Source organism: Glandiceps talaboti, chromosome 16, assembly GCF_964340395.1.
Source record: "Glandiceps talaboti chromosome 16, keGlaTala1.1, whole genome shotgun sequence".
NCBI lineage: Eukaryota > Metazoa > Hemichordata > Enteropneusta > Spengelidae > Glandiceps > Glandiceps talaboti.
In genome coordinates, this window is record NC_135564.1 from 11,333,536 (window position 1) to 11,348,864 (window position 15,329).

Consider the following 15,329-nt stretch of genomic DNA (forward strand, 5'->3'; position numbering starts at 1 on the left):
GATTTCTTTCAAACCTGACACAAAGATGACATATCATGTGGGACATGTGCACGTCATATGCAAATTTGACCGAATGGCATCCATATTTATACTTGACCTTTCACCTTGACCTTCAGGGTCAGTTATCAAAATCAAGCCAAGTCTTGCCTATCACAGAGACATTGTAGAATTTACATATTGCCAATTTCTTTTAAATCATGTTTACAAGTAATATTAAACAAAGGAGATATACACAAGCTTTCTCGTCATATTTGCGGAGCAACATGTGGTTTGCAACCGCTCTGATTTTTCAAATGTTATTTGGCGTTTTGAACGCTTTATAACTGACAAAATATGAAATGTGGTGACTGTGACAACAGGAAAGGGTCAGTGAAGCTACGTCAAGGTGACTTGATGCTATGTGGTAAATGTAACTCAAAAAGATTTGGGAAACCAGTGACACGAAGTGACTCTGCAGAGGGCAAGATGGCCGCGCCGAGACTAGGTGATGACATCCCTACTACAGACCATTTCCAAAGATTACTACAACCTATCATTATGCAGCTTACAAATATTGCTACCGACATACAAGAAGTTAAACTAACGCAAACTGAGCTGAATAACTCCATGGACTTCTTCAATGCAAAATACGAAGAAATGTCAACTCGTGTGGAAACCATAGAACGGGCCAACATAAAGCTACAACACGAAAATACGCAACTGAGCCAACAACTGAAAATAGTCGAAGACGACCTGGCCAGCCTTAATCAGTACAACCGCAGAACAAACCTTGAGGTGAGCTGTGTACCAGAGAAAGATGGTGAAGATGTTATCGGTACCGTGATATCAATTTTCAAGAAAACAAACCCAGCAATAGACGAAAATGACATCGACATTGCACATCGCATCGGAGTTCAAAACAAACGTGGTAACGCAGCTGCAGCTACAACACAGACACGGCCTAGACCCATTATTGTGAGGTTTACTACAAGAAAGTCAAGAAATGAAGTCTATGACAACAGAAAGAAATTAAAGAATACCAATGCCAAGGATTTTGGTCTGGATAGCACAGCAAAGATATATATTAACGAGAATCTACTACCAGCTACACGTCAACTACTGTATAAGGTGAATACCCAAAGAAAACAAGCACGATATCAGTTCATGTGGACCAATAATGGTAAGATATACGTGAAAAAGGATACTCAGTCAAGACCATTGATTATATCAAGAGAAACAGATTTATCCAGAATTATGTGACACTAAACTGTGAACGTTCGAACCATACATTGCTTACTGCCATCTGCTACCAGTATCTCCCTATTGCAACAACACTTCCAGATGTTGAACACAACGCATTTTACCATCTACAGCTGTTCATGAACACTATACACGTACTTAGTTTTACATAAAATATGAAGTTCAATCACCTCTTACACAAAGACTTGTACCACAGACTGGGTGAGGTACTGAACATAAACTTGCAGAACCCTACTTACTGGACAAAACATTCTTGTTGGAATAATCCATATTTAGTAACAGTTATCATAAACTACAGATAATAATAACAATGATTTCAATGATTTATTTGATGTAGGCTATTCTTCATTGCCACCGACCAGTTTTGATGACCATTATAATGTAATAACGAACAGGTCATTTTGTGTTTCACATGTTAACATTAGGTCTTTAAATAGAAATTTTGAAGGTTTAAAATTGTTATATGAAGATATAATTCAGTCTAAGTTTTCTGTTATTGGTATTTCCGAGGTTTGGGGTACATCCAATTTAAGTACTTGTAATTTGAAAGGATATACATTTGAAGTAAACTGTCGTAACGCAGGTCGGGGTGGTGGGGTAGGGGCTTATATACATTCATCTCTTAATTATAAATTACTTGAAGTAAATGTCATTCATTCAGAATCTCTATGGTTGGAGGTACATACTGGTAATAGAAATGCTATAGTTGGTATTATTTATAGGAAACCAAATACTGACATTGTAGAATTTCAAGAGGAGTTGTTAAATGTACTGAGGAGATTTAAGTTAGAAAAAAACCACTTTATCTTAATGGGTGATTTTAATGTTGATGCAAATAATAGAACTAGTTCAGTAAGTATTGAATCCTTTCTCACATCCATGGAGTGCCTTTGTTTCCATCAGTTAATTTCCACACCAACCAGAGTGACAGACTCATCTGCAACAATTATTGATCATATTTATACTAATATAAATCAGTATCAAATCTATTCTGGAACATTAACCACTGATATATCAGATCACTTCCCTATTTTTGCTTTAGTAGAAAACCACCCTATTAGAATATCTCATAGACAAAAAATTTCATTTCGAAATTATGATCATTATGACCCTTCTCACTTTTGTGATGAACTTGCAAATGTATCCTGGGAAGGTGTCTATGATTGTACTGATGTTAACGCTGCTTATAACAGATTTCATTTAATTTTTAGTAGGATTTGTAACAAGCATGCACCAATTACCACAAAAATAATTAGCAACAAAAAGGCTAGGAAACCATGGATCACTAGAGCCATTAGGAAATCTATCAAAACTAAACATAAACTTTATTCTAAGGTTTTAAATTCAAACTTTGATGGTGCAGCTGTTGATGTGTACAAAAAATTCAGAAATATGCTATTGTCTGTAATTAGGAATGCCAAAAAGTTGCATTATAGTACTGTTTTTATGGACAACAAAGGCAATTCAAACATGACTTGGAAAACTATTAAAGAAGTACTTGGAGGTCAAGGAAGAATAGCTAGGAAAACTTTGCCTGATAGTCTGCATATTGTATCAAATGATTCTAATACCCACATCTCTGAGATCAGTGATATTGTTGAAGCTTTGAATGACTACTTTGTTAAAATAGGTCCTAATTTGGCTAGTAATATTAATTCAACCAATCATAATTTTAAAGACTATTTATCTACTCCTTTAACTAATTCATTTTTTATGAATCCCACTACACAAGCTGAGGTCTATAATCTCATAAATTCATTGAACATTAAAAAGGCGTGTGGTCATGATGATGTACCAGTTAAACTTCTTATTAATGGAGCAGCAATAATATCTAAACCTTTAGCTTATATTTTCAACCTATCTATTTCTTCAGGAATCTTCCCCACAACACTTAAAATAGCAAAAGTTACACCCATCTTTAAAAAGGGAGCCACTGATGACCCTGGCAACTACAGGCCAATATCAGTTTTACCTCTTTTAAGCAAAGTATTAGAAATCATTGTAAATAATCGTCTAATGCATTATATAGAAAAAAATAATATTCTTTACGAGCATCAATATGGGTTTCGCAAAAAATATAGCACAAAATTGTCCCTTATTAACCTTGTCAATTATCTTATCAAGCAGATGGATGAAGGCAGAGTCACTCTTGGCATTTTTCTCGACTTTTCCAAGGCTTTTGATACTATTAATCATGAAATTCTTCTTTCGAAAATGGCCCATTATGGCATTAGGGGATTGCCTTTGAAATGGTTCACTGATTATTTATATGATAGATACCAATATATCCATGCTAGTAGTAACACATCATCTAACCGTATTATTCAATGTGGAGTGCCACAAGGTTCTGTCTTAGGTCCCACTTTATTTTTGTTATTTATCAACGACATTGCTTCCTCATCCATTTTTTTCCAGTTCAGATTATTTGCAGATGATTCTAATTTATTTCACACTTTTCCTGACAATCATTACAATATAAATTTATCTAATGTTGATGCCCACTTAAATAACGTATTAAAGTGGTGCAATGTAAATAAACTTACCATTAATCATCTCAAAACAAACTACATTCTATTTAGAAATACTAGGAGAAAAATATCCCTTGAAGGTTCTCTCCACATTAGTAGTAGGGTTATTGATGAAGTGGAGTCAACAACTTTTGTTGGTGTTATTTTAGATAAACACCTAAATTGGTCAAAGCATATTCAAATGGTAAACTCCACTGTTAGGAAAAAAGTTGGTATTTTGTTCAAATTAAGACATTTTGTACCTAAAGATATCCTTATTCTGATATACAAATCTTTTATCCAACCACACATCACCTATGGTATTGAAGTATGGGGATCTACATATTCATCACATCTGACATGTATTCACAAGTCTCAAAAAATGGCAGTCAGAGCTATTACTTTTAGTTGTATCTCTGCACATTCTAACAATTTATTTAGTGAACTTCAAATTCTTGATATATTCAAATTACATAAACTCCAACTTTGTACTTTCATGTATGATTTATTAACCAACAGGTTACCTCACCGTTTTACAGATTATTGCACTCCACCAGTTCATGAATATAGTACTAGGTTCAAGGGTAGGGGAAATCTCCTTCTACCTAAAGTAATCACATCCATAGGCAAGTTTGCAATATGTTTCACAGGTACAGCCTTTTGGAACAGTCTACCACCTAGTATTAGATCACAACCATCTAGAACTTCATTTCGTGATTCACTAAAAAACACACTCATTAAAGACTATGTCCACTAATTGTACATTTTGTATTTATTTAATTATTTATTTGTATTTATGTTATTTGTATCTGATATTTTCTTTACTTGTACACTGCCCTCTAGTTGCTTTGCTTTAGTAACGTTGTAACATTCCAGTGTCTACGGTGTCAGACTCGACTAGCATTATGCTATTTTTCTGACTCCCATTACCAAATTATCAACCTGTATTTACTTTATTGTGCAAACTGTAAAAAAATCTTATATATATGGTAATAAAACAAATCGTATCGTATCGTATCGTATCGTAAGCATTATGTTTGGAGCTCAAGTCATTTTACTGAATAACAGACATATTTGTAGTTAACAATTATTATTTACTGCATAACTCAAAAACTACAATACATAGAGATTCCATTCAAGTCTCTACCCTATATTATCAGATGAGAACTATCTTTGGAGACCTTGACCTTTGACCTTGACCTTCAGGGATAATCATCAAAGTCAATTGCTTACATATTGCAGATACTTTGTAGCAATTATGTGTGGCACTTAGATCATGTTTATAGATAATGCAGAACCAGATAAACATACACAGGCATTGCTTTTGGTGCTCACATCACATTTCACTCAATGGCAGCCATATTTGTAATGTACAGTCATGATTTACCAATTAACTCATATTGCCAGGTTTAAACCAAATCTTTCTTTTTAGACATTGACCTTTGACCTAGACCTGGATCTTTAGGTTCGGTTAGTGAAATTCAGCAATTCCCTTCATTACCATTTACACTTTGAATTATTTATTTTTTGCCACAAATTTCTTTTAAATCATGTCTCCATTCAGTAACATTTAAGTGGGGAGAGGGGGGGGGTTATGTCTTGTTAGATCTAAATTTTCTGTAGTGGTCTGAGCTCATACTGGAAAACCGTTAAAAGTTCCCAAAGTTCCATATATGGTGGCAGCTATTTAATTATCTGTCTATCTGTAATGTTTGACGGCATTCCTGGTAGATCCCGGATGTCATACGTAATTTTGTCTTCCAGCGTTCGTCCAATTTCAACAAAGTTTGACCAATTTGATATATGTGCTCTTATGAACACCATAGCGCCTGTGAATAATTGATAAGATAGAACAATTATAGAAAAGACAAGTATGTATGTATGTATATATGTGAGTGTGTGTGTGCGTGTGTGTATGTATGTATGTATGTATGTATGTATGTATGTATGTATGTATGTATGTATGTATGATAGTTATTTCAGATGAGGACAACCCCCATACATACCACCACCACCACCACCACCACCACCACCACCACCACCACCACCACCACCAAACCTGTGAACGCCTATTACAATAACCTATATATAAACAAATAAACCATGAATTAACCCCGGCATAAAGTTGAGATGTTCTGAGATACAAGTTATAATGATACTTACGGTGACATATCTCTTGTTCAACCAGTGATAACAAATAGTAGTCAGAGAAAAATTCCTTCTTTATTTTCTTGTTAAACTGAATATCTCCTGATACAAAGATATGATCACGTGGTATGTACTTTGATATATAGTCAACGACGTCCTACGTCAGAGTAAACAAGAAAAACTGTAAATGGAATGTTTTGCTATTTTAAGAATGAAGAACCGAGAATTAAATGTGGTGATATGGATAAGAAAAGAGCAATAAGTTTGAATTTTAATTGATAAAACAACCTTACTACATTTTGCTTTCTCCGAAAAGCAATGTGAAGTAAGACCCAGTGTGCGTTTGTAACTCATTGGGGCTAATAGCAAAATAAATAAATATGTAAAACGTTTGTCATTGTACAAACAATAAGTTGTAAATAAACTGGGTAAATAAATGTACTCGCTTTTAATTACCAGTCAAAAATCAATATAAACATGAATGAAATCTTTCAATATATAGAATATATAGAGAAATTTATATTAGGAAGCGACAACACGCATGCGCATACTAGACGTGGTGTAGCGATGACATGTTTACCCAGTCATCACACAACTTTGATCAGTGTGTGTGGTATTCTTATAATCTGTGGGTGGTCTGGCAGTGATTTATGATAGATGAGAGTATGTAACATAGAGATCTGGTCATTAAACGATGTTCGACTGTAAGCTTGATTTGATAAATAACAAACGGTGTGTAGTAAAGTTGTTTTATGACATCATAAACCAAAATTAATATCCAATATTTTATCAATGTTGACACTTTAAAGGGGCACATCCTGAGTTAATATGTTTTTGTTTTGGAGTAATCTTTTCTGCATATTCATCTAACTGAAGTATGGTTGACCACGACTTAATTAACTCAATTCTAAAGTTTTTAAAAACACTCAACATGCAAACGTCATCCGGACATACGCATTAGACAACCTTTGAACTTTAACACTATCCTTGCATCGTTATTATGTTGCTTAAGCAATCAAGTTTACATTTACACATACCAGTGACCACAGTGGACATGCGATGTATACACATTTCAGTTTGAATTGCTTCATGATTTCAAGAATGCCTTCCCCTGTCTTGCCAGCTAATTCAGCGAGCTCGTGTATAATAGATGGACACACGTGATCTTTATCGCTACCAAGTGCACACTTCCTCTAAAAGAAAAAATATTGATAGATTGTCATAAAGGATTATCAGCTTTGAAATATTGATTTGCAATGATGAATTGTGAGTAGTTTATTCCATATTTAAAGTTGTAATAGGTACTTTTTACTGTATACCTTTATTTAAGTTAGTTTTAACTCATGTATACGTAGTAGCTTCGTCTCTAGACTGCCACAGTCCCATTCTGATGTAGTCATTTATTTGTAATGTTTTCGTATCGGTTTGCCTATAAAAAATGAAATCTTGTGGGACTGCGAACATCGTTTTCATTTGCCTTTTAGATGAAACGATGTTTTGCAAGCTCACGAGATTTCATTTTTTTATTAGCAAACTAAGAAAACATCATAAATGAATGAATACATCAGAATGGGGACTGTGTCAGTCTCCTTCGTCTCCTGTAAAGCGGAAATTGTCATTGCAGCGTATGGTATGATACGGTACGCAAGTATATTTTCAACTATCAGTGATATTACAATGATTATAGTTAGGGCTGTGGCGGTTATGTTGGCATTTTTTTGTAAGAACAGCATACACCAATATAAGCTGCCACATAGAATATGAAATACTTGAGCTTATGTGTTGTCATTTTGGCTTGTTTTCGAAATAGAGATGTTATAATGATAATATTGTGCCTATTAATACCGCGTTAAGGATAAAAAGAATTACCTCAGTAGATCTGTTTCTCCAGTGAAGGGCTAAATAAGGTTCCCCATCACATATTATGTCGGAGAGAGAATCAACCACTTCCCTTACGGCTGGTGCCCGGATAAGATGTTTATGGACATCTTTATTAAGTTCATCTTGGAAGGTGGCATTTAGGTTGATACCCAAGTTCGAATCTTTATAATGTGCAAGGCACTGGTCGTCAATCGTCTGAGACGCGAAGTCTTCAATGTTCATGGTATGCAAATGTACGACTTTGTTAATGTTTGGAAGTTGTATACCAAACATACCACGGAATATCTTGGTTCTTGTTGCCTCATAACTGTCTGTCTCGCTCCAAGTGATAACTTTAGTGTTCCTCGCATTACAAACTTTATTAAAATCCTCAATCGATACAAGTGGTAACAATTGAGACAAGTGGCGAACATCGAAGGTCAAGTTGAAGTTTCTGACGTGTTCTAAGGTATGACCGTATACATGTCCACCGTGCAGAAAGAAAGGCGTCATCACCATAGTCCGACCAGTAAGCAATGCCAAAATCATACTTCTCCGTAAATGAAAATATTGGGAATTCGCACCACCGCCTTCTAACGGTTTTATCGGTAACAGATAACGTTCGCCAGCTTGATGCGACTCGGAGAAATGATCTTTTGACTTCTTCAAATCGAATAATGTGTCTTCATCTTTCATTTGATCAGTGACTTGAAGATTTGTTGCCTTCAAAGTCTGCAAAGATTTGGCTGATTTACCATACACTTGCGTGGTATGTACAGTCTTTTCTTCATGGTCTGTTATATTTACACCAATTTGCTCTTCTTCTGAGTATGAAACCTAATGAGTGAAGACAAGCAATTCGGAATGTAGTTATCAGAATACAGTAAAACATGTATATAAATCTAGCCTTCGGAGCTTTAGAAATGCTTTTATTTATTTATTTTTATTTATAAACGGCAATGCATCCATTATATGGGTGTTCTTTACCTTTACGTTATAAATCTGCTCTTTCAATGATTTCATGTATTTCAATGTACGTACTTAATCAGTCTGTCCATCGGTCTGTCTGTCTGCGCGCGTGCGTTCGTGCGTTCGTTCGTTCGTGCGTGCGCGCACACACACGCACAAGCACGTACGTACGTACGTATGTATGTATGTATGTCTGTATGTATGTATGTATGTATGTATGTATGTATGTATGTATGTATAAATGTGTTTAAGTATGTATAAGTATGTATAAGTATGTACGTATGGTGAGATTTGGCTGAAATGAAAGATTTTAAGTCTGAGCATAGAAATCATACTCAGTTGGAAGAGCACTCTAACGAAAATTCAAGGACTCCTACACATGTCACTTCTCTTAGTTAATTTCATTTCATTCCAAGTGTGTGTGTGTGCGTGTGTGTGTGTGTGTGTGTGTGTGTGTGTGTGATAGAGTTGCATTTATCGTGTCTGCAATGTATTTATAAAGCTAATATTAATGCAGATGTTACAAAAATATAATGTAATACTTACATTGAATTATTCAGATTTTGTTAGTAGTTTTAACCATCGAGGACATATTTGGGATAGGTTCATGGCTAAAGCAACAAGCAATATACTTTTGGTTTCCATTAAGTAGTACACAATGTATAATAGCTATAGTTCCGAATTGTGCATTCCAACAATGTGTGAAGGCCCAAAAATCTACGGTTTCACCCTTACGGGAGGCATTAAGTTTTAATCTGGTTGAAAAAAGAATCACTAACAAAATAATGACAAGGTACTCACCTTAGGCCTGTGCGCCTTGTATTTGATAGTTAATGCCTTCACATCAAACCATTCATAGTACACCAGGAACAGTATAATGAATAACATACAGCAAGTTGTAATTTTTTGCAATTTCACCGTCCACATTTCAAACGTTTGGAGTGCACCCTCTACTAGCCTATTTGAAAGTAAAATACAATCTGGTAATGGTTCTAACTGTAAAGTAATCTGTACCCGAGATTACAACTAATCGGATTTGATTTCAATGTATCATGCTGTTTCACAATTACCTCTTGGGTACATACAGATCAATCATTAGTTAGACAGCCGTCTACTGCCTCGACAGTATTAATTGAGCACGTTAAATTTGATTAAAGTGGAAATCCGTTGAACAAAAATAAATCATTGACAGATTCAACGCACACCTTTAACATTGCTGAATCTTGCCATGAGGCACGACTGTTCAATATCTTACAATTGAATCTAATGACATGCCAGGAAATTGCTTTTGTATATGATTGGCAAAAAACCTACACTCGCAAATAATATGTAACAAGGAGGGTATGGTTTCTATTAGGCTAGATTATAGTATGCATATAGCAATGTTAGTATGATCTTTCTTGAGCCAGATGACGAGGTGTTCTACTAAACTGGTTTCCGTTGTACTAATTGAGCTGGAGGACGAAAATCGAACATTCAAGGATAAAGGAGAAGAAAGAGCCGCCATGTATAATATTGGCAAGAGGTGATATGCATACCAAACTGTGTTTAATAATCACATATGTAAACCAAATCTACAGTCAGGTATACTTGTAAAAGAATGGATTTCAAACTACTTTGTATACAGTATTGTGCAATGTACACTGTATTAAACACCATAGCCACATTTCATTCTTCGGAGTGTTCTCTCTGCTAGCCTGTCTGAAAGTTAAATAAAATCTAGTATCTATTCGAACTGTAGGATAAATTGTACAATGCTGGTAGATTGAAGTGTTGTCGTTTATATCGAGGAAGAGAAGTGTTAAAAGCAGCAGCAGCAACAACAAGAATAATTCCAAGTTTGTATAAATTATGTAGATACTAACATCATTTAAGTAAATCTAAATGTATTGAGGCCCCGGATGAACTTAACAGATACTATTATATATATATATATATATATATATATATATATATATATATATATATATATATATATATATATATATATATATATATATATATATATATATATATATATACCTCATTTAAGCCAACACTTATGTAACCAAGTACAACCAGCACATGATGGTTGCTATCATACACACATTATGTGTACTGTAACAAGTGTATCAGACACATGTATTATGTAACCCTTTGTGAATACCCCATATCAATGACAGCTGTGTGACGGAATATATATATATATATATATATATATATATATATATATATATATATATATATATATATATATATATATATATATATATATATATATATATATATATATATATATATGAATGACAAAATCGGTACTCCACTTTAAGGGAAAAAGCTATTTTCATAAACTTGTTTCTGGAGAGTCATTTCATTATATCACATCACATCATTTTCACTTGGTTGCTCAGAAATATCAAATTGAAACTCACCTATATTGTTGTGTGATACACCATTGCATGATGGGTCTGAGCAGACATGGTTATTCACAAGATGCACACTGAATATTCATGATTATTAAGAGATTACTACATGATACATAGTACATTCAATGAATAAAGAATGTAAGCTCTTAGGAGACATGAGTAGTCAGTGTGTATTTTAGGACTAAGCATGTCTGTTAAGACCCATCATGCTTTGGTGTCTCAGTGAAAGAACAATAGGCGGGAAGAATAGTTTCAATTTGGTGTTATTTGGCAATCGAGCGACAACTACGTGACGAAATGACTCCAGATCCCAAAATATCTTTGTTTGGTGTTCTCTTTAAATATGCATTAACGATATATAATAGAACTCGGGTCACTTTTACTGAATGGCAGTCATATTTGTATTCATAACTCAAAAACTGCAGTGTCCATTCAAGTCTCCACCATATTATCAGATGAGTCCTTGGGCAAGATTTGAACCACGACTGTGCCTCAGTCCACCCAGCTGTATAATCGAGGACCTGGTAGGATAGAGGTTGCAATGTGAATGCTTTAATCCTATACGCTTATAAAGGCTGTAATGGATTGTATGCTCCCCAGGGAGTTGAGGAAGTATAAAAGGACCGTTGTGCCCCGATATAGATCCAAGCCAGGGGTAATAATTGTAAAGCACTTTGAGCACAGCGTGGGAAAGCGTTATATAAAAACTAACATTATTATTCTTATCATTCTGAGAGCTAGCTTTGGATACATTGACCTTTGACCTTGACCGTGATCTTCGGGGTTAATCATCAAAATCAATCCAATTCCTGTCTATCATAGACACACTGTAGTATTTACATATTGCCAATTTCTTTTAAATCATGTTTACAAGTATCATCGAAGAAAGGAAGTGTACACACGCATTAGTTTTGGTGCTTATGTAATTTTTAACGGTACATGTTTGTTTCAGTCTTCTACAAAAAAAACAAAACAAACAAATGTACACACAGAGGATTGAGTTGACGACACGCCCCGTCGGTGGCAGCGCCGTCTCTCCGAACGATTTTGAAAGAAGCGTGTTGATTGGTTGAAGAAAGCTTTCAAGATCCTTGAGATTCAGACGAGATTTTTTATTACACAGGGTCAGATGATGTGGGAAGGTGGCGATCACCCGGAACAAAACAAATGACACAGAAGAATAGAAATAAAGGTAAATAAAGCTTTCTAGCCACTTTCACCACGTCAGATTTTAATCAGATTGAGAGTAACTGTGCAGAAAGAGTTCATATTGTTTGGAGGAAAAAATGAATAGGGAACACTAGGTGGGGTATGGGTATATTTATTTTACGACATGACAGTTCTCTTTGGTGGCCCTAACAAGGCTATTAAAGAGTCTTCTATATTTACAAGGGTGGGGGGGGGGGGGAGTGTCACATTTTACTTTGACTGAGTTGTTGACCTCGCACCTGATGACATCAGGAGTATGGCATTCTAATAATTAGGAGTTAAATTGTGGCCTGAGCTCAGCCAATGAAATCCAAACACGTGTATTTATTAATGCAGTGCGTTCACACACATCCACATGGCGGTAGCAGTGGAAAATAACCAATGGCTTTCAACAATGGTGGCAGCTGTGGGATTAAGTCCTTAGAATTGGTTTTGGGACTCATGGCCTCTTTACCTATCTGACAGCATTTAACTACTTTACTGTTTTGAACTACTTTAATATAGGGAGGGTCATGTTTTAGAAAAAGAAATTTGAGGGAGGGCCACTTTTTAGCACGACGGAGGTTGAGGAGGGTAGCATTTTATGTAACATCACGAGCCTCTTTGAATAACTGAAAGCTCCCTTAGAAGGTATTTTAAAAAAAAGTGATTGAAAAAGCTGACATGACAGTCTCTTGCTCTAAGGTTCTACCTTTTCTATAGTGGTCTGAGGTTCTACAAAGTAGAAGGTTAAGATTGTACATGTTGTCACAATGACTTGAGCAGTGCTGAAATGATACCGCTACATACATTAAAGTCAAACAGGCAGAATAGTTTCTGCTTTTGATGATAACATTATGGTGATACTTGTCAATTGTTTGTACTTGATGAAATATCAGACTTTGTCCGGAAACCCATATTTAACATTTGGTAGCTGGTCTCATAAATTAGCAGGATATTGGACAGTTTAGTGGAGTCGTGGTTTAGAAGAATGATAGGGTTGGGTATCTTACAGTCTAAGGGGGTGGGGCTCCAAATGAAATGTTGACCGAAATATTTCCTCCTCCGCCTCCCCCCGCGCCATAAATTATGTTTGTTATCTTATAAACCAATAGAGGTACTTTTTATTTTTCTTCATTTGAGCTGCAGTGAACCATTTGATTGGCCTACTGGAGCATAAATTATGTTCTGATGGGCTATTCACATATTACATACAAAACAATACGTTGAAATACAGAAAAGTAGTTCATAACTTCGAGAAAATCCACCACTTAAAATATTCCCTACGTACACGGGCCCACACACATGCACATACACAGACAGACAGACAGACAGACAGATAGACACAAACATACACGCACGTACGCACGCACGCATTCATTCATTCATTCATTCACAGACAAGATACACAGAGAGGCACACATACGCACGCACACATACACACAGTCGCATATTTATAGACATACACACTTACTCGTACAAGTATCAATATCAAATTTCCTCGATCGGAAGACGATAGGAATGTAACCCTGCCTTCACAAAAATTAACCCGACCCGTGTTCAAATTAAATAATAAAAAAAAACTTCCCTATGTATGCAAGGGAAGGGGGTGTAGGTCTAGAAATATCCTTAGGTTCGATTAAAATTGATATTTTTAAGTCGTCGAGTTCACTGTGTTTTTCAGGGACAATACCATTGGCCATGACTCGTAGCGTTAGGTTATTTGAATCTTGAAATTTTAGTAACAAGTTTTGCACATGTGTACAGCTGATACATTATTTGTCAACATGACAAAATGGAAATAACACATTTCTTGAAGTTTAGGTGATGTTCCTTTGCGTTGTTCAGATACCGTCTTTACCTACTACAAAAAATGCTCTGATCCGCAGAAATTTGTGTAAACAAACGCAGTAACTGCGTATAGGGGGTACCGAGGGGCGTATCATTAACATCCAACACAATGAAGCAGTATTCTTACAAAGTGGTGACAGTGTTCAAATCTGGAGAAAAAATTTGAACAAATTCCACCATGAAAATCTCAACTTATGTGATTCTTCTGTCGTCTCTCGTGACATTGGGTAAGTTACAGATTTCCTATATTCATTTTTTCTTCTTCTGGATAACATGTAAAGCGGGTATTTGTCTAACCAAACAATGACATGTAGCAATGCATACATATAATAAACAAGGTTTTGTTACTCCCAAATTAGAAAGACTGTGGAGTTGTCAGTTAGGTGACGTATGTTTTATACACCTCTCACACACAATTTTTTTGTTATAAATTACACAAACAGAATATAGCGCGCACGTATATGAAATGTTAGATTTTATCATATTGTGAAAATAAATCAGCAGTTTTGTGTTTGAATATTTGATCTTCAATGTTTCATCTGACAGGGATATTGATTTGTGTTCACAGTGAGATAAAATGTATCATTTTATTCGCTTGCGCGCTATCAGTGTCTGTATTTTGTTGTGTGTAATTTGTAACAAAAAAAACCCTTTGCGTGTGACGTAAAAGCGTAGTGCTGCCTAATTGAAACTCTATGGTCACTTTGGTTTGGTAGTAAGCCATACGACAAGTGATTTCATCGTCGCAAACCACGGCCTGTTTTACGGCAACGTTCTTAACGAGCCTCCCACTGGATTTATTTCGAAATGTAGTGGTAGAAATAATAACTTTGGTTTGCGAGAATGGATTATGAGAACTCAACTGTTTTCCATTGACAGTATCAGATCTAAAAGTCGTGTCTTCTGACTTCATTTTTCTGTCACTGAGTTCACCGTGTATTTGATTCTACAGGGCGTCATAGACAGCCACTTACGAGCCTGTCATATTTGTTAGCTTAATCAGGCACAGCTTGTCTAAATGATAATTATTTGACAGACTGTGTCAAGGGAACCCGTCAGTTCATAAACTTGTCCATAGTAACGTTTACAAAAAGTCGAAATATATTCAACAAAAGTTGTACCAAAGAAACAGCTATGTAATTTTGTTGTCATTTAGAGATAA

The 15,329-nt window shown here is 35.4% G+C and overlaps 1 protein-coding gene across 1 annotated transcript; it reads left to right on the forward strand.

Moving 5' to 3' along the window:
- Nucleotides 1-333: 333 nt before the first annotated feature.
- Nucleotides 334-1,239, forward strand: LOC144447099 (uncharacterized). The gene has a single exon (XM_078137005.1). The coding sequence runs from the start codon at nt 334-336 to the stop codon at nt 1,237-1,239; it is 906 nt and encodes a 301-aa protein (XP_077993131.1).
- Nucleotides 1,240-15,329: the final 14,090 nt, after the last annotated feature.

What these genes read in the sequence shown, in the direction of transcription:
- LOC144447099 (XM_078137005.1), top strand. Translation starts at nt 334, where the DNA reads ATGAAATGTGGTGACTGTGACAACAGGAAAGGGTCAGTGAAGCTACGT.